This window comes from Emys orbicularis, chromosome 24 (genome assembly GCF_028017835.1).
Source record: "Emys orbicularis isolate rEmyOrb1 chromosome 24, rEmyOrb1.hap1, whole genome shotgun sequence".
Classification (NCBI taxonomy): domain Eukaryota; kingdom Metazoa; phylum Chordata; order Testudines; family Emydidae; genus Emys; species Emys orbicularis.
The window spans coordinates 10,301,294-10,327,781 of NC_088706.1; the positions used below are offsets into that span (position 1 = coordinate 10,301,294).

A 26,488-nucleotide genomic window follows, 5' to 3' on the forward strand; every position below is an offset into this window, starting at 1 on the left:
GGATTTCTGATGGAGCGATGACGAGGAACACTGGAGGGTTTTAAGGCTGAACGGTTCAGCCATTAGAGAGAGAAACAGCAGGGGATGCTGCTCCTGTTTAAAACCCAGTGGAATTAGGTCATCTGGCCAAACAGCTGTTGGCGGGGGCGGGGGGAGGAAGAAGAGCAGGGATGGCTACGGGAGAGGGAGGCGACCCCCTTGCGCAGCCCGTTACGGATGGGATGGTTCCCACGATAAATCTCACTGGGAACGCGGGGAGTGTCCTCGTCACTAATACAGTGCTAATGGGCTCGGGTGAGCAATCGCTATCAGCTCAGAGCAGCAGAGCGTTCGGTGGCTCATGGGAAATCAAGCCAGCCCACGATCCCTGCCTTGCAAAGGACCAGGTGATGGCAGTCGCCAAAGAGGGACCAGGATGCCAATTCTCCCTCTCATTCAGGGCCCTCCAATCAGCTCCTTGCCCCCAGCAGGGGTGGGATTCAGGGGACAGGCCTAACCCCCGGTATCCACAGCAGGCCACGGGGGGAGGCAGTCTCTGAGCCACATGAGGCGGAGAACAGGGTGTTCCTTCCCCAGCTCCATCCGGGTGGATAATTCACTGCAATGATGGTTTTAAAGCTGCCCCAGGCCTGGCTTTTGTCCTTTTCTTCTTCTTCATCAGCATCATTATTATTATTTTCTAAAATCCCTCAAACGCATGTAAATTGCTGATTATTTCTCCCCTGCTCCGGCCTCCCTGTCTTGGTCTCGTTAGCTCTTCCCTTCTCTTCTGACCCTCTTTCCCTTTACCGTTTCTTTCCTCTTCCTCTTTGCTCTATTCTTCCCCCTCTTCTCATTTTATTCCTTCCCTTTTTCATTTTTTTTTCCTGGTCCCGCAATTTATTCTCTCTTCTCCCCTTCTAGCCCTGCTCTATCTCTTCCTTCGCTCCCAATCTTTCCCGTCTCTCCCTAGCCAGCGTTCCTTTCCAACTCCCCCACACAGATTAAAGCAGCTTGATTTCACCCAGCTCAATTTCCCACCCAGCCCCCTTTGGCCCCTCCCCAGCCACGCCATTCTGTACAGGTTTTTATGCCGCCTTCATCACCACCGCGGCATCTGAGCACCCTCCAGCAGTGCATTAAGCGCCATGACTCACATCTGTCACATGTGGTTTGTTCTCTCTCTCTCATCCTCTCCCCAGGGGGAGAACTGGGTGTGCAGGGGATGGCTTGCTTTGGTGGTGGTGGTGGTGCGGGGGTTGTTTTGAAATGCACGGGATGCAGCTGCATGTTTGTCAGAGAGGCATGCTGTGCTGGCCATGTGGAGTGGAAGGTGGGGAGGTTTATGATGCCCCCTAATTCCTGGGGAATTCATGCCACAGCTTTGGACTGCTCCTGCCCAGACGAGCTTTCCCACTACACTAGCCCTGCCAGGCTATCTTGCCATTCTCAAGCTCCAAGTGACTGCCTGGAAGATGTGTTCTGTAGAGGTTTAATAACATCATCTTTGCAGAAACTCCCATCCAAATACACTGATCTAACCCATAAAAACCACTCAGCGTGGGACCCATGAGTGGCCAGGAGTGAATTCAGTTCCACTAGTGGACAAAAGGTGTCCTCAGTTAACCTGTAGGGCTTGGGTATGCTATGCAGCACAGCAAGATCCTAGGGCATTGGATGTGCCATATCCAATCACAGCGCTAGTCAATCAACCCTAGCATCCTGCTTACTGTCATGGCAAGAGTAGGGGAAAGCTTCCTCTCCCAGTCATGATGCACCTAACCAGTTATATAACGTTCTGTGTGCATGGATGTATGTTTAACAGTGCACATATGCTCCGTATGTCACCCATGTCTGCGGCACATTGGAGTCAGGAATATAACGCTAATACTTAGCACTTCTTAAAGCACTTTTTATCTACAACACCTCGGCCAGAGAGGTAAGTATTGTGATCTCCCATTTTTTTTTAACAGATAGGGAAACTGAGGTACAGAGTGATTTATTAAAGGGGCGGTGTCAGGGCTAAAAAAGCTGACCACCCACAGAAACATTTTGAATGTTTTTTTTTAAACTTCCAGGGGGAAACTTTTTATTTTTAAAGAATAACATCCCCCTGTTGTGTCAGAGGCTCAGACCCTATCAATATTGGGAAAGCACCAAAGAAACTGACTAAGACAAAAGTAAAACAGACAAGCCCAGAGGTGCCAGACCCTTTGTGCAGGAAGGGCTGAATTCCAGAGCTATTGGTTCAGGCTCTCTGCAGACTCAGGCAGAAAGCACTGCATCGGTTTATACGCGGTTCACATTTGGAAGGTTAGCTGTGCAATCATGAAGCCTAAACTTTTTTCCCCCCCATGAAAACTGGGATTCTGCAGAATCCGAATACGCCATGAGAGTCACCCATATCCACCAGCCGGGCCAAGTGGCTGACACCACTGGACTAGTCCGTTTGTAGAAAGTGAGTGAAAGGCTAAAAGTCTTAAATAATGAAAACCTAATTAGATTTTAATTAGTTCCCCCCTCCCCCTTTTTAATAATCTAGGGTGTTCAAAGAAACAGGAAAGGAACATAAAATATAAGCTGAGATTTGCACTTTAAGTGACTGGTCTAAAGCCACTGAATCAATATAAGAGCTGAGATTAATTAGAGTGTAAGTGCTGTTTGGGGTAGGAATCGGTTGTGTGTTGTGTTTGTAGCAGTGCACAACAGGGTGCTGGTCCGGGACTGGGGTTCCTAGGTGCTGTCATAATACACCTCCCAGTAACTCAGAAGGTCCTGGCTCCCAGTCTACACCATGCCTCTGAGCGGAGGATTCATGCACACATCTGTATCAGGGAGCTCTCAGTGTCCAAGGATGGCTGGAAACCTGGGACAACGGCCCAAACTGATAGTCACAAGGAAAATAAACAGCTGGGGAAGATTCAGAGCATACAGCTCCCTATTTTGCAGGCCCCCGGTTCTGCACCGGTGATGTCACTAGTTTTCAAGAGACAATGTGAGAGAACCCCAGGCTTGCATGGGATGCGGGATGTTACGGCTGAGTCGAAAATATGCAGTCCGAGGGCACCAGGCCAGTGGGAGGCAGAATATACTGAAACTTGGTGTCTGCCACAATTCAGCCATGAAAAGGCCACTCCGTGGAATCCCATGGGGCAAGTTGGCTCTGGTGTGACCCCAGGAAAGTTTTTCTGGGGTTTCTTTCCAACCGATGGTAATAAACGGAACAAGATTGCCTGGCCCACACTCAGCGTTGCTCTCCAAGCGGCAGCGTTTCTCCATCGCTGTGTAAGACCGCTCTATCCCGATCTGCAAATCTTGTTGCGTCTTCTCCAAGAATGGGGTTCCCGCAGAAGACTTTGGAAATGGTACTCTGATCGCCAGTTCCTAGCTGGGATGAATCCAAGAGTGTGGCCCCGGGGGGAAAGGGTCTGAGGTGCAGCTTTAACTCTGCCAACTGGCTGGATCCGTGTGCTCCAGATTTGCACAAAGAGCAAGCCGGGAGGATGTCAAGGGGCACCCACCCCTGGGGTGTTAACTAGAAACCACAGAGGTGAGATGCAGCCTTGGGACGAGAAAGAACAAATTGGGGTCCAACAATGACCCCAGGAGCTGCCCCGGCATGGTGCTTGGGGATGCCCTGTTGCTGGGAGACACCCTGTTTGGAATGAGAATCAAAGCTAACGTCCAGACCGCTTGTGGTCATTAACGATCCCCTGGCATTCTTCACAAGCTCAGGGCACTGAGCCCCAATATCACGGCCAAATCTGTGTAGCAGAATCTACATCCTGCCTCTAGATTTCCCACGCCATTTCAGTTAGATACAATATTCATCTCCCTGCCCTAAACTGCAGTGTGGCTGTTAAACAGCTGCTACGTTCCAGAGGTGGCTGCATTTCAGTGATGAGTGAAGCGATCCCAGTACATCATCATTAGGCTTTGAGCTCCTTGCTATAGAAAGGCAAGATATTATCCCTTCCCTGCAGCTGAGAGAGAAGCAGCCCAGGTCCCTGTTTGAGTTCTGGCTCCCCAGCCTTCATCCTCCTCTCCATCAAGGTCTCTTGCAGGAGGCCAGGCATATCTGGGGGTTGCTGTTTCAGTCCTTTCGCTGGGGGATGGAATTTCTCTGGTCCCTGTGTCCATGAGGACAATAGACAGTATCCTTTGAACACAGTTCCTGCCGTATCCATAGAATGCATGATTACTGGAGAAGTAACCTCGTTGGGACTGTGCCCAGGTGGGAGGCTGGAGTCTGACACCCAGCGTGAGGTGGCTGGGATTTCATTCTAAGAGCATTAGCTTTGTTTGAAAGGCCAGGTAGGTTATGGGAAGCTGCAGTAACTTTTTGCAGAGGGTTTGCATTTGTATCTTGCGCTGCTTAGGATTCCTGCTCCTCCTCCCCCCCCCCCCCCCCATTCCCTGCAGACTTGGTAGTAAACTCCTTTGCTTGAAACCTGACAGGGAAACAATAAAGTCCATCTCCTCCTGCTGTCTGCACGAAAGGAGCTGGGGGCATCTCAGACAGATGGGAGCTCTGCTGCGCCTGGGCTGATGGGAACTTGCTCCCGACTCCTCATTTATTCCTGCACTGTCATTCCCAGACAGGAAGGAAGATTTGCAATGTAAATACAGGGAGGAAGAGGAAAGGAGGGGACATTTCTCTGCCTCCCTTGCAAGCCCATTGGCATTAACGGCTGCCACTCAGGGCAGAGTGGACTGTTGGACTCAGGGGACACAAGTGTGAGAATCAGAAGGGATGAGATCTTCCCTGGAGGGGCGGGGGGTGGTAATAAAGGAAACAACAAGAAAGGAAGTAGTGCTGTGCCGGAAAAGAGGAAGGAAAAGGTGGCTTTATGCCAATGTTGTGCCCTCTGGGTTCTGGGCTGCCCCAGGCACTGGTGTGGAATACAGGGGTCAGTAAGGAACTCCTAAATGCAGGCAGGACTTTGGATTAAATGGCCATAGTCTTGTAGGATGGATCTAAGCGGAACCTAAATGAGAATCACTATTCTTCTCCCATGCCACATGCACACACTTCACTGCAAACACCCCATTACCTCTTAGACCTTGATAGCAAATTCTCCTTGTCACAGTGAAAAGCTGCAGGCTAGTTCTGGGCCTCCATCAGCTCCCCCCCAGAAGTGGCTGCGTTTCTGTGTTGTCATGTGTATATAATTTGTAGATTTATTGGAGAAAATTTGAAACAAAATTCAGAGACCTAGAAAATCAAGACTTCTGCTTTCCGGCTTTGAATTTCCAAAAATGGTCCAAATTTTCAACAATAATAAAATAATAAATAATAATAATAAAAGAACAGGAAAAAATGCTAGTGAATTTCTTTTTCACATCTTGGAAAAACTGGAGCCTTTTGGAATGGAAATAGGTCCCGCACCCAAAAAAACGGATCTTGTTTCCAATGCAAAACAATGTCCAGCAGTTTTGAAATGCAAAATTCTTTGGGGGTGAAAATCGATTTGCATTTAAAAAAGTGAAATCTTTTTATGTTGCATTTTTCTTAAAATGTGAAAAATGGCCATTTTGGCACCAATATCATGAGAAGGGGGGGGAATCCTCCTCTGTTTCAGAGCTGTGAAATGGAAATAAACTTTTTTAAAAATACACAAATTAAATAAACATTTTTGACTCCTTTCTCCCTTCTCTAACAGCGACTGAGATGCTTTGGGATGGAAGTTGCAATAGAAATGTAAGATAATATTAATATTTAATAAAACAGTCACTAGGATATTTTTTAAAATAATAAAGATCTTGCTGTAGGGAAGGCAAGAATAATTAAGCACCAGTTTGTGATACTCTGACTCCATTTGAATAGTGCTTTCCCCATGAGCATTGGCCCACCAAAGTCAGTGGCACTACTTGTGGAGTAATAGGCTATGGGTTGCAACAGGATCATAATCTGGTCCTACACAGGGAAAGAAATGTCTTCTGCAAACACCACTGACAGCTTTGAACTCAATGAAATGGTCTAAGAAGCAGCACGTCTCCTTTTGCTCCCCAACGAGCAAAGTGGGAACATTAATTATTATTATTATTTTGACCAGCCACTACAGAATACTTAGCGCTTTTTCAAACATAGACAGATACCCGGTCCCTGCCCAGAGGAAATTATGGCCCAACACAGATGCAACAAGCTGAGGCACAGATAGGCCCTGATCCTGCACTCGGATCCATCCAGGTGGATTCCTGCACTGATGGGGCCCTGCATGGGGGGGGCAGAAGTAAGTCTCAGATTGCAGCATCGGGGCCTTAATTAGGCACGTCAGGATTCAATTTTTGATCGGTAAATGTCGGCGATCATCGTTGGCGTCTCTCCCCACTCATGTGTTGTGGTCCTTGGCAGAGTTCCCTGGGCAGCTTGAGAGGACGAGCTGGCTGAATATTAACTCCACCCTTCCCAACACATCAGCAAGCTCTGATTCAGGCATTCAGCTCTCCGGCTGCCTAAACCCATGTGTGCTCAGTAGCGCAGGTACATGGTTCTAGGCAGTGCAGCCTAGAAGAAACAATCTTTTTCCTTCTGTAAGGAAGACTTTCCATCACTGATAAGGGACATTTACAGAGAGGGGAAGTTATTTTTTTTAATATGGCTTGAGGGCTTAATAAATGGGTATGAGTTTATCTTTCTATTTATTTGTGCATGTGTATGGATGGACTTGTGAACGTAGCTGTGTGAATGCACTCATGCGGACCAGTGTTGGATGTGGATGTTTTTATGTATCTCTGTGGTGTCTGTTCGGGTGTCCATAAGCATGTGTATTGCTATATATTAACTGTGTACCAGAATTTGTGTGTGGTGTCTGTGAGCATCTGCGCATGGTTACTTGTGTGTACGAGATTTTGTAGCTCTAGCAAAGACTTCCATAGCCAAAACCAATGAGAGTTAGGCACCTAAAGCCCTTTGAAGATCTGGGCCTAAGTGACTTAGGTCACTTATTCCACACCTTGCTTCCTACAGGCTCTGTGGCTTGGATTTTTAGAGCAGCCTAAGGGAGTTAGATGCCTGATTCCCATTGAAATTTGGAAATCTAACTCCCTTAGGCTCATCTGAAAATCCCAGCCCCCGTTTGGAATAAAGGATTATTAATAGCTGACTTTTTTATTTTGATTTCCTGCTGATGCGAACATTGAAATCAATACAAACAAAATACTTGGAAATAATCCTTGAAAACAAAAATCAAATCCTTCCAATCCTAGACACAGTACATGCGACGTTCCATTCTAAAGGGGAAAACAGCCCCACCCAAATGCCACCAGCCCTACCAAATCGCTTGATAAGGCAGCACAAGCAAATGAAGAGAAGGAAGGATAGATGCAGGAGTGTAGGAGGAAGAAGAAATGCACGGTTAAGGCAGGGAAAAGCAACAAAAAGGATCTGTTCATTTGCGACACCAGGGGGTTACACTTGCTCCATCTGAAGAATGGCATCTGACAGGGGCGTGATCTCCAGTGTAAATTAACGCAGCTCGCCGCATATTCCAGCTCATAACCGCTTAGCATATGTTACTGCTGTCATGTTAATGCTCGCTAGGCCAAGGGGCTAACCTGCACCGCTGAGGAGAGCTGTGCGAATAGCTCTCGGCCGTACCGAAAACCCCCCCGTTTCATTTAATTTCTGAGGGGTTTTTTACTTTTTTTAAAAAATAAAAGGAAAACAAATGTCTAAACAAAAATTCATTTCGAATGGAAAAATGGAAATGTTTTGATCTGTTTCTGCTTTTTTTTTCTTTCTTTTTTTTTGGACTGAACAATTTGGCGAATTTGACCCAATTCGCGAAGTGGTTTGGTCGACCCAAATCTGCATTTTTCATTGAAAAAACGGTTCCAATGAAAAAACGGGCCCAGTGCTATGCCTGAGTCGCCCCAAACGTCCCCATCATGCTTCCTGTTCCTCCTGTACCCTCCTGCCAGGCCCCAGGGCTGATGCTCTGCGCAGTTCCCAAGTGTAGTGGGGCCCAGCAGAGAAGCTGTGAGCTTGGCAGAGCCTTGCAGTGGCATACTCGGGCATGGAGTGTTTCACCAAACCAGGAGCTCCCAACAGGAGCCTCTTTGTTCTATCCATAACCCAAACCCAGGCCCACAATCACCCGCAGGTGCACGGCAAGGGCAGGCCATAAACACTGGGTCTCTCTGCCTAGCAAGAGTGGGCCAGGAGGGCACCTCACAACAGACCAGCTGCCAGCAAAACGACAAGGAGGAATAACAAGGAGAGATGACAACTACCTCCACGGCTCTCGCTGTCCGCCGGCTTCACCTGGATTGGACGGGCCATCTGCAACGAGAGAGAAAGACGGGGAATGAGACATCGCTGCCCGCCTGCCAGTCACATGGCGGCGCCAGCAGCACCAGGGAATTCAGCAGCACTGCCCGAGGGTGGAGAGATGCAGCTAGGAATATTACCTCCTCCCCATAGTGATGCTCTCGGGCCTGTGCAGCGGTATAAGCCCTTGGGCACCCAGTGCCCAAGTACTCTCCCATTAGGAGCCCCTCTTCCCGCTCTGCCAGTAAATGCCTGTCATGCCAGTGTGGAGGGGTGTTCTGGAGATGTGGAGATTGCACAACTACATGCCAAGACCCATGACATGACTGCAAGCCAGGACCTGCAGAAAGGAGCCAAAGCAGCTTCTTTCAGATCTTCTGGGAGGAATGTAGCTCCCACCCCTTCCTATCCTGGCAGTGCAGAGAACACCCCTCCTTTAAATACACACAGCCTGTACCAAGGAATCCTGCATCTTCCAGGCAGCAGATTGCTGGCTGAGAAAGACTCAGGGCCTTGAAGCAAACACTTCATCATTTCAGAATCTAATACCCAGGGAGCAGTGTGGTCCAGTGGTTAAAGAACAAGCCTGGGGACCTGTGAGCTATTCCTAACTCTGCCACTGACTCAGCATGGCCTTGGGCAAGTCACTTAATTGTGTTTCCATTTCTCTCTCTCTCTTTCTGTAAAATGCAGGGAAATAAGACGTCCGTACCAGACAGGGGTGGTGTTTCATTAATGCTCCTATGAGGAACTGAGGTCCTTGAGGGAAAGCTCTAGAGAAGGATGATTATGAACTTCTTTTAAAGACGGTAGTGACACCTCAAAGCATCATCCGCACAGGAGAGGAGGAGGTTACCTAGTGTCACAAACCCCTCCAGCTCTCAATGGTGTTTGGGCTCTGCACTCGTCTCGCTAACGCAGATCTAACCTGGAGTGACTCCCCCAAAGTCAACAGGATGAGAGGACAATTAAGTTATTATGGGCACCAGGGGGAAAATTTTCAAAGCACCTAAGTGACTAAGGAGCCTGAGTCCCTTTTCCAAAAGCACATCTTGTGCTCGGGAGCCTGCGTCTCACTGAAAGTGAATTCACAAGCAGTATACCTTCTCCGCCCTCGAGGAGCTCAAAATCGGAGGCCAATGTCTTCCGCTGTTGGGATCTCTTGCGCAAGAGGCTCATTTCCATAACTACGTGAGAAAAATCTAGCAGCCTCAGTCCTCACTCGGGCAAAGCTCCCATTGACTTGAGTCGGTAACGTTTTTTTGCCTGAGCAAGATCTGCTCACACCCTAGAGGATCGGGTCCTCGACTAAGTTCGGTGGTTTAAGGCACAACCATGATGCAAAACGTATAATGAAGTCGAGTGATAAAAAGTTATGAACTGAAGTCTATAAAATAGATGCCCGAGCCTCCCTCCACTCACACACACCCATTGCTGAGAGATTCCAGCTCCAAGTGACTGATTGATCGCGTGCTTTGTGGCTCCTAAGAATTCAGTGTTCTGGTGCTTCTGCTCCTGGGTCACATTTCCAGCTGTGTCAATGTCCAGGATGTAACGGCAGAAGACCGTCCTTACCTGGGCAGAGAAATTGAGCGCCTGGCTGCAGGATTGTGCCCAGTCATCCAATGTGCATGCACAAACCTGATCTGTATGCACAAAGGCTGCATGTATTTATGCAGGCGAACCTGCTGGGGCCAGTAGTGGAAAACACTGTTCCCAGCCAGCGCCCCTGAGGTTAGTGGTTTCAGCTAGACATGTGCAGCTCCCTTTCCGGCACTTGGTCAAATCAGGGAATGAAGAGTCTGCCTCTGGCCAAAGGGGTGATGAGTTGGAGATGGAGACCACCCAGAGGGGAGCTTTCTCCAGGAATGGGATGCTACCTGCTGGCTGACTGACTGAGAGACAGATGCACCGACTTGCAATGCCTCCTCCATACCATGCGCCAGCTCCCAATGCTTCGGCTCACCAACTCGGAACGGTGCTTTTCCCTCTGCAGGCAGCACTATCATCAAACCCCAAATGCCCCCCACGCCAGCTGACTGTTGCAATCCCCTGCGGCATCCCAGGACTTTGCCGGCTAAGCGCTGGTCTTTGCACAAAGCCGGTGACTGGGCACCAAACCCAACCCAGCCTTCAGAGGCTGCTTCTTTCCCAAGACCCCGTTCGCCATCCACCGCATGCTGCTTTGTCATTTCAAGGAGACTTTAGAGCAAAGCACCTTCCCTTAGCTTGGCCTCTGATTCACTCATCCCTTTATTGCTATGGATTGATTGTATTGATTTATGGAGTGCCTCTGGACATAGCCACCCTGCTAGGTGCAAGCCCTAGCATGAGGCAGCAGTATTCAGTCTCCAGCCCAGCGCTGCCTCCCGGGTGTCTCTTGGGTGTCTGTTCGGGTAGGCGTGGATGTAAGCTGGACTCCCAGAGTAGGACTCTCATCCAGACAGTCCCCCCAACACCCGACTGAGAGATCTGAGCAAGGCCGTGGCTGCTGCTTGCCGTCTGCATCAATAACCTGTGCCGTCCCTGTGCATGGTCGGGCAGCATCGTCCAGATGTGCACTTGGGAACAGGCTCAGGGGGAGGGGCAACAGCTGTACGAGTCACACACATGCCCCTCCCGCCCCCACTGCAGCCTCAAGAACCAGCTTTATTTCTAGCCAGGAAGAAAACCTGGGATTAAGATAAACAGATGGGGAGGAAGATGCAGGGACTGGACTCTGAGCTCAGCCCCACCAGTGCAAATCCAGGGCGGGCAGGGAGGGGGAGGCTTCATTGAAGCTCATGCCTTTACGCCTGCATATGGGAGAATCCAGAATCTTTAACGGCAGCAGTGGGAGGGGGAGGGGAGGAGCGTGAGAGGTTCAGGAACAACCCCAAGGGGAATTCAGCACCTGAGAACATCCTGCCCCCCCACCCCCACCCCACCCTACCCCGGCCGCCCATCCCCCCACAGGCCTGTCACTCCAGCTCGTGGCACCTTGGGTAAAGGAGTTGTCGTCATGGAAACGGTTATTCACCACATGGAACCTGACATTTGTGGTTGCCATGGTAACCAGCTCTTAGGGGCATTCCCTCCGCTTTGCACAAAAGAGACATTTTGATATGATCTTCGGAGAGGGGGCTGGCGGGAGGGTGCGGGGGGACAAGGGGGAAGAGCCCCCCCCCCTCCATTGCTCCCAGTGACTCTCTGGGCTCTGCCAGCGGGACGCGACCCTCGCGGGATCGGCAGGATAAACTGGCATTATGTAAACAGGTCCCTTGGCCACCGAGGCCCCAGCTGCTCCGTACGGGAGCCCCAGTGGGGCAGACTTTGGCCAGAACCAGCCCCTGGTGGGAACTGCAGAGCTATGGCATACAAAGCCCTCTGAGCCCATCGCTGGCTATAGGGGAGTGGGGTGAGATGCACTGAGGCCTGCGAGTCAGCTGTCTAGTCTCAGATGCCCTGGGGTGCACGAGGATAACTAAGAGCAGCATCTGGCTCTGGGATTGTGACCAAGATGGCCTGGGGGGCTCCCTGAGCCGCTCTGCAGACCCCAGCTCGCTCTCACCCCGCCCTCTAAGCCACACTGAGGTCTCTCCTCTGCTCTCGCTCATCCCCGGGAAGCTGACCCGAGCACTCCTCAGACCCACTCACAGTGGCTCGGGGCTGCAACCAGAACCAGCCTGACCACGAGATGACCAGGTTCTGGCCAGGCTGAGCGTCCCCATGTAGCTCACAATCCCTAGCGAGTTCTAACAAGCCCCACTTCCACTCCCTCCAGTTGATCTGTTGCCAGCCAAGCCCGGCTCCCTGGCAGAGCCGCGAAGGGGCGGCTTGGCTCGTTCTCACCTGCTCAGGGAGACGTGGGTAGAGACGAGATACAGAAGCCTCTCAAAGCAGCGAAAGGCATTTATGTTTGGAGAAGAAATTCAGACTCCTCTGCTTAACGTTTGCAGCGAGAGGTCCCCGCCGCCGGCCCAACCATGGAGGAGGCATCATGCTTATCACAGGAATTTCCTGGCAATGGCAGCACAGAGCTAAGGAGGCGACAGGACCTTAATTCAAGCTCCACCACGGCTAGAACGGCAAACAAACCACAAAAGGCCCCACAAGCAGAGACCTAAATGCACAAATGCCAGGAAATTCTACAGCAGTTTTAACTTGGCCCATGTGTGTGCTCGGGCTGCACTGCCCAGAGACACTCCACTAGGAGGGGTGACCAGACCAAAGAGCGATAATGAGCTCAAGTCACAGCACCTTACGCTGCCAGGTGAGTATTTGCTCCTCCCATTTTACAGAGGGACAGAGCGAGGCATGGGGAGGGGAAGTGACTTGTCCAGGGTCACCCGTGAGTCAGTGGCAGAGCTGGAGATACAACCAAAACCTTGTGCTCCCCGTGCCCGGCTCTAGCTGTCATGTCCCACTGCATTAGACAGGATGTGGCATGTACATCCACACATGTACAGACCAATGGGCACAGCTATGTACATATACACAGCTATGTTCACGGTGCCCAAATGAACACAGAGACCCACCATGAACACATGCAGTCTGGACACATGCGTGCGCACACACACAAACATACAGAGGCAGGCACCCCTGCACAGATGTGTGTATTACACACACACATGCATGCATCTCCCACACACATACGTGTAAATCCTCTGAAGCATCTGACCACTGGTCTGGCCCAGGATGGCCGTTCTTATCTCCCACGTGCACGGACATATGCATGCATGTTCCGGACCCACCCACCCAGACACATGCATGTACTACACACGCCCACACCCATGTGGCTCAGAGGATTTTTGCTAGTGATTTATGAGGCTGAGCCTGCCTCGCAGACTGAGCTTGATTTTCCTCATTAAATTATTTAGATGAGCATTAAAAATTAACCTATTTATTCATTTCTGAAGAATATCACATTAACATTTAGCACACGCTGCTGGGCCAGCAAGGGCCACGCTCCCCCGCCCCTCACCGCCAGTGCCTCGCAGCGCTTCCTACCTGCCGCTAATGATAGGCAGCGTTGTCAGCTCTGTGACCCACCGGGCAGGGGACCAATGGCCTTGCAAAGCGCTCCCAGCGACATGGTGGTGGTGTGGCCAGACACACCAGCAAGGGAACATCACCTGGTTAATCAATCCCTCCCTCTCTCTCTGTCACACCACTCCCCCCCCCCCCGACACACCCACTGAGTGTGTCTCTCCCCCTTACCCTCCTCTCTCTCTCTCTCACACACACGCTCTGTGTGTGTCTGTCCCCTCACCCTACCTCGCACATACATACACCAATCTGTGCATGCATCTCTTGCTTTCTTTCCCCCACCTTCTTTCTCACACTCACACACTGTGTCTCTCTCCGGCACTACCCCCTTCTCTGTCACATGCACACATACCAATCCATCTGTGTGTGTGTGTGTGTGTGTGTGTGTCTCTCTCTCTCTCTCTCTCTCACACACACACACACACACACACGCATACACACAGAGTGCCTATGCATTTCTCTCCCCTGGGCTCCCACTGGGCAGCGCCCAGTCAGCTTGGCTGGGATTGAGGGGTGCACTGACCGCAGGTGCGTTAGCAGGCTATCTGCATTCGGACGTTAGAAAGCTCGTCCTTCAGAATTCATGCCGATCCCCAAATGGTCAGGAGCTGCCTTGTGGGAGGAGCAGAAGGACAGCCCAGAGCAGCCAATTCCTTTCCCGGTGAGGGAGACAGTAAGAGGCCTTTACGATGTGATTCTGTATAAATTACAATATAAATTGCACCCCGCTCCGTGCTCCTGTAGGGTTTGGAATATGAAGCCCAGTTGGGCGAGGGATTTGGTGGCTACTCCAGCTCCTTTACTGTGACATTCCTGCTCCTGTTTTCTGATGCAATTGCTGGGAGTGAGGATGCCTGGGATGAAATTCTGCCGCATGAAGGCAGTGGGAGTTTCCCCATAGATTCCAATGGGGCCAGGATGTCACCCCTGGAGCCCCCCTACTTGCTGAGCAGATCCAGGCAAAACTTCTGTTGAAGTCAAGGGGACTAAGGAGCACAAGTCCATGGGAGGTTTCCTAGTGAGCAAGGAGTGAGTAAAGCCTCTGGGCTTTGATTCCAGCTGATTACAATTTGCTCCACAAAATGCACCATTTCCCCCAGAGCATTCCTGGGCATGAGCAGCCCCCAAACGGCCACACAGAGGCACCGAGTGAGTGGCCACCCCAGTGACCCAACAGCCCAGCCCCCATCCTGCAGCCATCTCCTCCAGGAGAGGGAGAGACCGTCCCCTCCTGCTTCCTGGGACGTCAGGCCGCGATGCTCAGCAAACCATGTGCTGCAGAGAGGGCGAGAGCCCCAAGGGAGGAGCAGGCCTCGCTCTCTATTAATTACGTGTAAGTGATGTAGAATAGGCCCTCAGGTGCAACACAGGGTAACCCAGCGGCGTTAAGTAGGTCAGAGGCAGAGACCATGAAACAAACACAGCGTGTGCTGGCTCCGTAGGGCCCTCACTAGAAACAAGAGCACTCAGGGACTTGCCAGGATCAGGGCATGGGTCTTCAGCATTGACTCATTGGTTCTCTGGTGGCCAGTTTAGAACTCCCTGCCTATTGCATCACAGCCACTAAACATCCATTCAAAGCACCAGGGTTCGGAACCTCACTTGCCTGTATCTGGGCAGGCGATGATGGAACATGAAGGGTGGAACATGAAGGGTGAACAGCGGCAGAGTGTATCTTTCTGCACGTCCCCACACGCTACTCTATCAACGGGGCTCAATCCTCACCTGGCAGATGAAAAGGGAGTTTAGTCTTCATTGAGCTTTCAGTCCTTGGTGATCTCCGTTGAGAGCATCAGTAAGGTTGGCCACTAATATGGTACTAACCGAACGCTGCTCTGGCACCATCCAGCTGAGCATCTCAAAGCGCTTTAAGAACGTTAAAGACTTCGCCCGCCCAACTCCCCTCCCCTGTGAGGTAGGTAAGTATCGTTATCCCCATTTTGAAACGGAGGCGGAGGAAGTGACTTGCCCAAAGTCACACAGGAAGTCTGGAGCAGAACCAGGAAAAGAACCCAGGGGTCCTGACTCTATGTCTCCTGCTCTAACTGCTAGACCCAACCTTTGTGGAATTAGTGCCAAGAGTGGTGGTAGATTGTCCTTTGAGAACCGGACTGAGAATCCCCAATTCATTTCACACGAGCCCCTGCTGAAGGCCATCGTTTCAGGCAGAGTGTCTTCCTTTTCCTGGCCCAGCTGGCTGTGAGTGACAGGCAGGTGGAGAAGGAAGCTGTCCCCGTGCCTCTGGAAGACGAGCACTGAGTGATGACAGACAGCAGTGTGCAGACATCCAGGCTGAGTGAAGGACAATGACACACCAGATCAGTCGCTTCACCTCCTCAGGTGCTCTGCAGCTTCTTACTTTTTCCTTAACGCAATCAGTCACCCCCGTCTTCGCTCCTGCTCCTGCCACTCCGCCAGCAAGGCGAGCTCCTTATCACTGTGACTCGGAAAGTCTTTGGATCTCCCTGATATCCCTATGGAAGTGACAGCGCCATTACTGTGCATTATCATCAGATAACCAACAGGGGAGTCCATCCCATCGCAGCAATTACGAGCCTCTTCGCACAGCAGGCTCTTGGGCAGACGCATCCTGAAGTGGGCTGTTTGATGGGATGAGTCACTGGCCATTCTGCCCTCACTTGACCCTCTCCTTTAGCATGCCTGAGGGCAGCACACCCGAGGCCACGGACATCAAATGAGCTTCCCCATCATTCGGGTCCTTCCTTGCCCCTTACAATTGGTCCTGTTGGAGGTGAGGGTCTGAAAGGTGGTAAGAGGAGTGTGCCAACTCTCCTGGAGTCCTTTCCACATGCTGCAAAAGAAATCTAAATCACATTTCCCAAAAGAAATCTAACTCACGGAAAGAAAAATCCAGAACCAAATCCAGTTGACATGGGGTGTTGAAGTAACGCCACCAACTTCAGCAGGAGTCAGTGTGGATTTACGCTGGGCTAAATAAGAGTGGAAGCTGGCCCATAACCTCTCGCCCAAGCCTGCACTGACGTAACTAAACACACTGAAAGCTTTTCTAGAGCAGATTCATTGATTTGAAGGCCAAAAGGGTCCATTGTGATCATCTAACCTGACCTCCGGCATAGCACAAGCCAGAGAACATCATCCACTAATCTCAGCATCAAGCCCAGAACTTCTGCTTGAGCAATAGCCTCTCTTTTACAAAGACATCCCGTCTTGATTCAAAAGACTTCAATTAATGGAGAAGCCACCCCATCCCTAGGTGAGGTGTGCCAATGGACAATCATCAAACGTGCAACCTTATTTCTAGTCTCAATTGATCTAGCTTCAGCAGAGTTCCCAAGACCCTGCCCTTTAGGGTCTTTGTTTTGTTTTTGTGGTTGGGATTTTATTATTATTCTATATGCATATCTACAACACCCAATGCCATGGCATCCCTTAAACCGCCCCGACCCAATCTTACTTGAGTGGCCCCTCTGTCTCTCCTGCTCTCTGCCTGTGGAAAGGTCTTCTGAGGAAATGCTCTGGTTTAAGTCCCTGGGTTTAATATAGGGGTATCTGGGTGAAATTTCATGGCCTGTGATCCACAGGAGGCCAGACTAGATGATCTAATGGTCCCTCCTTAATAGTGAGCCTCTTTTCTTGACTCCTGGCCACTTGTTGCCCCTCTCCTATTTGACTGGCGATGCTCTAACCCACAGGGCTAGGTCGCTGCTCAGAGCAAAGTGAAACACGTCAGGCAGGACCGGAGGAAGAGCAAGGGAGCTGCATTCATAAAACACTGCGGTGCAGTCACCCCATTACTCCCACCACAGAACAGGAATGAGGCGGAAGGGAGGGGGGCGGGCGCGTAGCTAAGCGTCTTGGTAATGCAACGAGAATGGTGCGATCTCCATCTCTGCCCTACCCTATGCACTGTCAGGGAGCAGGCATGCAAGGGACCTGAGACTCGCTACTGCTCTGTGTAGCACATACACTTAGTGCTCAGCGTCACCTGAGCCCCTGCTCCGGAGCCCCATCGTCTAGTGAGGCCAGCTTCACACCACTCCAGGATCTGCGAGATCATTATCACCAGGCTTCTAAAAGCTCCCATCTCGTGACTGGGAGCTGCTCACAATGCCAAGTAGGCTAAGGCAGCTACAGCTAGATGGGCGGCGGCAGGCATCTCCAGCTCAAGTCTTCGCCTGCCGCTGGTACAGATGCACCAAGAAAGTTTGTCCATTCCCCCTGACCAGGATCCCAGGCTCCCCCAGGCCTGGGGAGACACACCCCACTAGGGTAACTCACCCCAAGTATTTTCAGGTGGTCTTTTACTCCAGGCCCTTCTGGTCTTGACAGCTTAGTAAGGGGAACCCAACTACCCCCTCGCCCCAACTGAGGTCCTGGGGGGCAGCAGCCCGTCCATTCCCCCCATCTCCTATTTTTTGCTAGTCACCCCCACTCAAATCCAGGGGAAAAGCTCTTCTGGGGATACTGTCCCCATTCAGCAGAAACAGAACAAGAAAGAGTCCTCGTGCCAACTTAGTCTGAAACCCAAGGTGTCCCATGTTGTTGCACAAGGATGGATTGGGTGTGGCGATCAGAGACCACAGTACCTGTGCTGTTCAAATGTATTAAACTCACCCAAACCTACACGGCTACCACTCTGAAACCAATCCTACTGGTGATGAATAAAGTTGTCTGAGACTGTTGGGGGACATCAGGCAAGGGATCTTCCCTCGTGGGGAAAATTAACATCACAGCAGCCTCCTGTATGAAGTTCTCCTCTATACTCTTACCAACAGCATCCTTTCCTCCTCTCACCCACTCCTAGTTCTCCCCTCTTGGATGCTCTCCGTTTGCATAAGAAGGGTCATCACCCCCTCTGGTCTTACTGGTACCCAAGGGGGGGCGTTCCTTCTAGCAGTGTTCGGGGCAGTCCTGCCAATGATGCATAATGGGAGAACCCTGATATTTCCCTCTTGGCGGACTCCATCATCCACCACCTGCCCCATTTTCTCTCTGACCCTTGCAAAAGAATTAGCCGATCAGATACACTGATTCCCTGCCTGGAAGGAGCCTGGATGACAGTAGGGCTAGGAACTGACTGGACAGGACCCATATCTCCACTGCTCCTCTAGCCAATTCTGCATCACTGCCAAGTGTCGAGATGCCCTCAGACATTCTACCCGCAGCCCCTGGAGTGATGCTGAAGGTCCTGAGACCTCAGAGATGGGACCAAGGGCCTGAGAAATTCCCCAGAAGCTTTAGTCTCAGGCCAAGAGGGTTTTTACTAAGGCTGGGAGAGGAGTGGGACCCATAGCATCCCCCTCCAGAACAACATCATTCAGACCTGCGAAGCAAAACTTGGCTCCTGTTTGTAGGTATCTGCTGTTCTCCAAAGAGTTCAAACCCGAATGGCTGCGGGACACGGCAGCACCTGTTACGCAGTCACCCCCTCCCCCACTGCAGCTTAATTACAGTGATTTGGGAGAGATGGGTCCCTGCTAATTTAATGTTCTTTTGTTGTCGAGAAACAGGAGGCCGGTGGTTCTGTGCTTCAGAACTAGGCTGTGATGGGGACCTCTCCACCCAGGCCTCTGCGTACAGGCCTTAATTAACTCCCAGTTCCCATGGCAACCACTAACGGTGCCGCTCACTTCCTGACAGCCAGGCTGCTGCAGCTCCTCTTTCCGAACGATGCAAATAGAGAGAGATAGAAAACCCTCCTACAACAACAACGCACACATGGAAAAACCAGGCCTGGCTGGAAATCCTCAGCAGAGCAATGATGAGGGGCCAGGGTTTGAGTGGGGAAATTTGCAGTGGGCTGAGCACATGTGAAGGCTGGCGTGTTCCCGCACATACGTGAGGCTGGGGAGGGCCCACATTTGTGCATGCATGGAAAATGTGTACGTGTATGTGCCATTGCATTGGGGAGCGTGGGCGTGTTTGGGAAGAAGTGTGTGGACGTGTGGGGGTGGGAGTCTTTGTTCACACGCGTGGGTGGGAACCTGCTCAGAGAAAGACACCTCCAGCTGAGCAACGTGCCCACGCTCTGCCACGGGCACTGCAGACGTGCTTGTGCATTTCCGCTTGGGGAGGGCACCCACTGGCGCGCAGGAAGAGAGCACAGGTGTGCCCTTTGAGGCAGCATGTGGGAGCTGGTGTCGAGCTTCAGTCTTATTAGCTCTCCCGTTCCCAATGTTTATCTTGGCAGCCCATTTTCCCAATGTCCGTTCTATGCATGCTTCTGCTGCATCTTTCGGTTAAGCCCCTCTATTCCCCTGCTCTCCCCTTGGGCCGGATTCACCAGTGGAATAAGCCGATGGGATTCCCACTGAAGTGACTGTGAATTGCAGTCACTTCTTAGCCGGGGCTGAATCTGGCCCAGTGTCTTCATGCTGTGGTGCTGTTTCACTGTAGAATCATAGACTATCAGGGTTGGAAGGGACCTCAGGAGGTCCCTTAGTCCAACCCCCTGCTCAAAGCAGGACCAATCCCCAACTAAATCCCCAAATGGCCCCCTCAAGGATTGAACTCACAACCCTGGGTTTAGCAGGCCAATGCTCAAACCACTGAGCTATCCCTGTGCCAGCCTTGGTGTGTTCCCTGCATTGCTGTGTTCTAGTGCTGGTGTATCCGTGAACAGCCCCCTCTCTGGTGGACTCACGACTGGGGAAATGTGCGGGAGGCTGAGGATTTCTATTGAAAAAACCCACAAAAAGGGGACAGCACAGGCAATAGCCGTGCAAGCTTCCCTCACCCTGCACTGATGCTGGGCCCAAACGATGACCTGCTGTGACCACTGCAGGAATGGAAGATTGGAGTCCAGCCTTCATCTCCATTCAAGCTTCAGGCCCTAAACCGAGCTCCTGAAAGCTTCCCCAGGCACTGTCAGTTGCAGCATCCTGGATGAGCACAGCTGGCTCAGTAGATCGTGCATGGAGAGGCAGCTTTGGAGACATTGACCTAGGCCGGATTCACCCCAGCATTAGAGGTGAAAGTCTGGCAACCCCATGATTAGCTCCCTTCAAGCCAGCCAGTCCCACTCTGTTAACTGTTATCCCCAGTGCGTTGCCTTGCTCTGATTCGCATCAGCGCCAGATCAGGAGTGAGAGGCAAATCAGATGCCGTGTCCTTATGTTCTGGTGCTGCTCCTTGTGCACCATCCATAGGCACCAGCTGTGCTGCATCTCAACCCCTGGTGCATTCCCAGCGTCTCTCTGCTCTAGTGTTGCTGCCTCCCTGTAATTTTCCGTTCTCGTGTCCCTGCGTTCCCAGGCTCTCACCACGTCCATGCATCTCCATACCCCCACTGCTGCTCTTCAACCTGCCCCTATTCCCTGCTTGGATCAATACCAATTTCTGCCACTTATTTGCCTACCTTTCAGCAAGCCCTTCTTTGTTCTGCATAGATATAAAACTGATACTGTACCTTGCCAGAAGAATCACACTTTCCCCCTCCCCCCCTTTTCCCCCCTTCTTCTTCAGGAGCAATTTTATGCAATTTGCAACTGTCTGGCTGCAAATGAAAAGAGACACAAAGCGTTTCTCCGAAATATTGAAAAGCTGGCTGCTTTTCCCTCAAATTTCACTTAGCGAGAAGCTTTAACTTTGGCGCGTGTGATCACTGCATGTCATTAATAACCTCTTCGGTTCCTTTCAGAAGTCTGTAAGTGAAGGCACAATCATGAATCAAAGGCATGGGTTATTGAGATATAATATCACTTCAACCAGCCAAGGGTAAGTGCACTGGGGAGCAAAGAGAGGGTGATGGCCACTGCACCTACATACTGATTGGCACCCTGTGAGTACAATAGATTAAGTAGAAGGCCAAGGGCCTGGTGCTCTGCTGCTCAGAACCAAAGATCCTGCCTCCATCCAGACCTCCTAGAGATACGTTTCTGAGCCACTTGTAACCCTCAACAGCATGATCTTGGGAAAGGAGTTTAGCTACTATCCATTTCTTTCGCAGGATGATCCGCTTCCACCGGGGTTGGGGCAGAGTCCGCAGGGCTCGTGGGACTTGCCTTATGGAAAAGATTCCATCTTGGCTCTGAGGTTCCCCAGTCAGTCTGCAGGGCTGGGGAATTCTAAGTGGGAGGTTTGCAGAGCAGCTGTGGAATCCAGAGGCCAACTCCACATCTGGAGTAAAGGGCAGAGTTTTGGCGTGCCCTACATCCAATGCTGCGCAGGACCCAGCTCTGTGCCTGGCGTAGATGGTTGCCTAATGGGGCATCCACCTTGGCTACTAAGCCAAGGATGCATGGAAAATTATAGGTCAGAAGCTGCAGTGCCTGTGGGGCGTTGGGGCCAGGATGAGCTGTTTAGCTCTTTTCGGTATTTGTGATGCTCCACTCGCTCTAGATCCCAAACACAATCAAAGAGGCCCACTTGGCCCAGACTGGTATTATTCGAACTTACTCTGACTATCCGAGCTAGCCTGCCCAAAGCTGTTCCCGGAGTACCACGTGTTGCTTTGAATTCCACACAGTTGAGCCCTAGGATGCCTTAAAAATAAACCCAGATCCTCCAAAACCTTCCACTAGCTGGAAGATGGACCTCTGTCTATATTCAGTTCCGTGCCACCAGGATCTTGACTGACTGAATCGTGTTCCACTTGTTTTGGAAGAACTAGGCAATATTTGTTTAAGGTGATCTAGTCTCACCTGGCTAAAGGAGTTTGAAATCATCTCTGGTTGATTTGAGATTTCAAGAGCCTAGGAGGAAAATTGAGAACCTGGTGCCAAGGGTGACTAGCTGTGACTCTATGGCACAGAATTGCAAAAACTGTACAGCAGCGAGAGATGAGACTGGCTTCTAGATAACTACAGAAGGCTCTGGAAACCCATCTTGGTTGGGGTTCCCAAAGCATAAGGGTCTTTGAGATATTGTCAGTTTGGATCTTGGCCATGCCCGGGGACAGTTTTGAACTTTTTTCATGTAGAATGAGCTAAAATCATTTCTGGTGCAATAAAATTGACCTCCAGGGTTTTATACTAGGGTGGAATTTAGGGTGTCACAGTGCATCGTATTTCCAGGGAGCATCTGATACAGCATCACTCTGAAACGGTACCTGTGAAAGGTTCAACTATGGGGATGAAGAACAACATTTTTATGTTGGAAATAACAGAATACTTTGCCCTTGTATAACACTTTTCCTCTAAGGATCTCCAAGCACTTTTCCTTGCAAGCCAGGCAAGTATTGTTACCTCCCGCCCCCCCGCCCTACAGTGGCTCCAATCCTTCCTCTCCAACAGTGTTCAGAGAAAGGCAACAGGTACTCAAAAGCCCCTAATCTGCGGCGTCCCACTGGGATCCATACTATCCCCTCTTCTCTTCAAAATCTACACGAGACCACTGAAAGAGCTAGTGAGATGCATGCACTCAGCTACCGACAATATGCCCATGACATTCTACTGTAGATCTCATTCTCAGCCAGGGCCGGCTCTAGGATTTTTGCCGCCCAAGGCAAAAACAATTTTGGCCGCCCCCGTTTTTTAATTACCCCACCCCGCCTCAACTCCGCCCCTTCCCTGCCTCCTCCCCCCCAGGCTCTCAAGCCTAGGAGGGAGGGGGAGAAGCGGCACCCGCGCCGCGGCCACTCGGAGTCTCCCCCTCCCTCCCAGGTTTGAGAGCCAGGGAGGGAGGGCGAGTAGCGGCGCGCGAGCGTCAGCAGCAGCGAAGGTGAGCTAGGGCGGCCGGGGCACATTTTTAGGGGCGGCATTCTGGCGCCGGCCATGCCGCCCCTAAAAATGTGCCGCCCCAAGCACCAGCTTGTTTTGCTGGTGCCTAGAGCCGGCCCTGTTCTCAGCTGATGCAAACACCACGACTAACATGTCAGAATGTCGACTGGAAATTAGGGTTAGGGTTAGGGTTAGGTTGGATGGAGAACAGCTGTCTCAAGCAGAGCCCAGCCAAAACCGAAGTGATGCCATTCAAAAAGCAAAAGAACTGGCCGAGATGTTGAACTGGTCTACACCGAAAACTTAGGTTGACCTAGCTACATTGCTCAGGAGTGTGAAAAATTCACCCCCCTGAGAGAGTTAAGCTGACCTAAGCCCTGGCGTAGACACTGCTAGATTGACAGGAGAACTCTCCCCGCCTCTTGGAGAGGTGGACTAACTACAGCAATGGAAAAACCCCTTCCGTGGCTTTAGCAAGTGTCTGCAGCACCGTAGCTGTGCCGCTGTAGCATCTGTACTGGAGACATGGCCCGTTGTCTCCATTTTCCAATGAACGCACATCGCCTCCATTCATCAAAGTGGGGTGAAAATCTCGAGGTCCCATTTGACTCCTCACTAAGCTTGGATGACCAGGCAGCACCAGTAGCTAAAAGCTTGCTAGGGATCTCCACCCCTTCTTCCCAGACCAGGATCTGGCCACAGGGATCCACGCACTGGTCACCTCCAGGCTGGATTACTGTGAATCACTGGATCTGAAACGGAATGTGCAGATGATGCACAGGCTCTGGCTGGTACAGAATGTGGCTGCCGGCCTTCTCCATGGCTCAGGCTGCCATGAGGACGTCAGACCCACGCTCCAAGCCCTCCGTTGGCTCCCAGTCAGTCCCGAATCCAGTTTAAGGCTTTGGTTTTAATTTTCAAAGCAATTCATTGATCACGCCTCGGCTACATTAAAGACTGCATTTTGATCATGAACCACTGCGACAGCTGCACCCCTCTGGGACAATGCAGCCCACAGAACTCAGATCAAAGCACGCGAGAGCATTCTCGGTTGAGGGGGATCCGGCTCCGGAATAAACCCCCAGTGGAGACCAGGTGAACCCACAGGCTGACCATCTTTAAGAAATGCTGCAAAACCTTCCTCTTCAACTTGCCACCATACGAATGACACTCACAACACGGGCTTCCCCCCTTCTGTCCAGTAAACCCCAACCAATCACCAAAAAAAAAAAGAAAATCAAAAACCTTACCGCAAGCAGAGTTGTGACCCAAAAGGGAAGGACTGCCCGAGACTCCAGGAAGTCCTCTGTGGACTTTACTATTGGTTTTACATGGAAGCTGCTCGGATACTACAGTGAGGGCCAGCAGAATAAACCCCCAATAGATAGATTTTACATATGGATAAGATGAGATACCATAGGCTGGATTCCCATTTACACCAGGGCTGCCTTACACTGCCAGAGCTGTGCAAAGGGGCTGTAGTGTAAGTCAGAATAAGGTCCAGAGGGGGTTAAATGGCTTGACCAAGGGCACAGAGCCAACCAGCAACAGAGCTTGGAATAGAACTCAGGAGTCCTGGTTCCCAGTTCACCACTCTAGCCAAACTGCGCTCCTGAGAGCTACAAGAAAACAAATCAAGGCCATTCCTCTTTGATTCCAACCTTATAACCCTAGCTCAGGCTGAGAAATCCACAGATTAATACTCGTGTTCCTTAACGGTCAAGATCAATCACTGGTCTCTGTGTTGAGAGAGCCAATCAGGGGGCCAATTTGTGCCAACTGTGGTGATGGCTTTTGAGATCTGGACAGCTGTCCACAGGGAAGTGGACTGAAACCAACTAAATGCATTTTAGGCAGGCTACTAAACAGCCACCAGGCAACAACAAAATTCAACCACAACATGGGCTATATTAGAACCATGGACCAGGAGGTGAAAGGTTCCATATTCTGTCCTCGGCCACCTCTCCCTTTTCATTCTGAACCTGAAGCCCTCTGATTCTGGATTTTGGCTAAGGTTAGAGGAACCCTGCACTGAGGCCAGTTCATCCCAATGTTAACCCTGAAGCCCAATGATGACATAGTAATTGTTAACCATTTTGATACTGATCGGTTTAGGGACAGCCAGCAAGTGTGCATTTCCCACAATCCCCAGCAGCTACCTATGCCCCCCACGTACCAAAAGCCTGACATATCCTCACATCGAGATGCCAACAACCTTCAGCTTCTCTGACAAAGCAGTTTTGCATTGTCAATTCAAAAATAAAATCTGCAGTTCTGTCAAAACCTGGAGATAGTATAAAATAACTTGCACTTACTCTCACACTAAGCAACGCAGGGGCTACCGCTCATCCTGTTCTTTTTAGGTTTCATTCACTAGGAATTTCCATTTTGAGTGTAAAGGAAGCTGAAGCAGAATCCAGAGGTCTTGCTGCCAAATCTAGGGCCCAGACTACCATGGAAGACACTGAGCCTTACTTATACTGTCTGTGGTGTTTGCTCTGCAGCTACTGTACTGATGAAGTTCTTGTCCACCGTGTGTTGAGTTACAGCACTAAACCATGACCTGTATAATTTCTATACTGGTATAATGCTTCCTCCCTCTCTAGATCCCATGCTGGTCGAATGCTTGTGGAAAGTTATTATGCCTTATCCTGAATGCTAACTTATCCCCCGAAGAAAATTAAGTCAAATAATATTTAAGAATGTATTTCTCTTCGGCTCTCATCTGTGCCCTAAAATAACCTGGAACACCCACAGCCAATAACAGCAATGACAGCTTCCAAAAAAGACTCCATTAAGCTGTAATTAAGCCATGTGAGCTTTCCTGCCTATTGCAAACACAGATCCATGCAGAAAGCGAACAGTAAAAACTACGGGTGGCTCTAGGGGCTGGGAGAGGTGAGGGAAGCTTTCTCGTCCTGCAGGAGTTAAAGGGGAAATGTTATGGTTAAGAATTCCTAACCCCTCTCCAGAGATCCCTGGTTTACATTAATTATCCTGCTGCCTTAAGCGCTCAGGGTCTCCGGTGAGCTTCTGTCTATAAGTACCCGAGTCCTCCGCCTACTCACCTACAAAGGAATCTTTTCAGCACACTTGTTCAAACCCCAGAGCAGGGAGAAAACAAGCCCAGCCTAGCCAGGGTTCTTCTACCATCAGAAAATGGGGATGGCAAAAATTAAAAAAAAAAACAATAGCATCGCCTTGCAACAGAGAGGGGCAATCTGTGCATGAATATGGGTGAGCTGAGGGCTGATCCCCCAACACCTTAGAGTGTATCCATGTTAAACAATCCCTCTGGTCTCTCCATAGAGGTTTCATACTGACCATAGACTGCAGAAAGGGCACAGGGTATGGAGGGCTACCTACAGGCGTCCAGAATTCCCAGTCTCACCCGTTCAGTGGATTTCTCTTCTGAACGACGGGATGGGTCTGTGTATAAGCAGGGACATTTTTCCTCCGCTGTCTAGTCAGCCTCAGTAATTGAGCTCAACGTCACGTCAGGCTCTACACCGCGGCCCTGAACAACCGGGCCAGTCGCTCCGGCAGAGGAAACGTGCGAGGAGCTGTA

General features: G+C 50.8%; 1 protein-coding gene across 12 annotated transcripts in view; it reads right to left on the reverse strand.

Annotated features, from left to right (window-relative positions):
• Positions 1–26,488, reverse strand: part of CELF5 (CUGBP Elav-like family member 5) — a 55,308-nt gene that overhangs the window by 16,681 nt on the left and 12,139 nt on the right. For 6 of the 12 annotated variants that reach the window (XM_065422120.1, XM_065422116.1, XM_065422111.1 and 3 more), the window contains exon 3: positions 8,215–8,263. In XM_065422120.1, the coding sequence (XP_065278192.1) occupies positions 8,215–8,263 (49 nt within the window). Of the gene's footprint in view, positions 1–6,933; positions 6,951–8,208; positions 8,264–26,488 lie in introns of all 12 variants that reach the window. The other 6 variants (XM_065422118.1, XM_065422114.1, XM_065422117.1 and 3 more) reach the window with 2 other exon arrangements.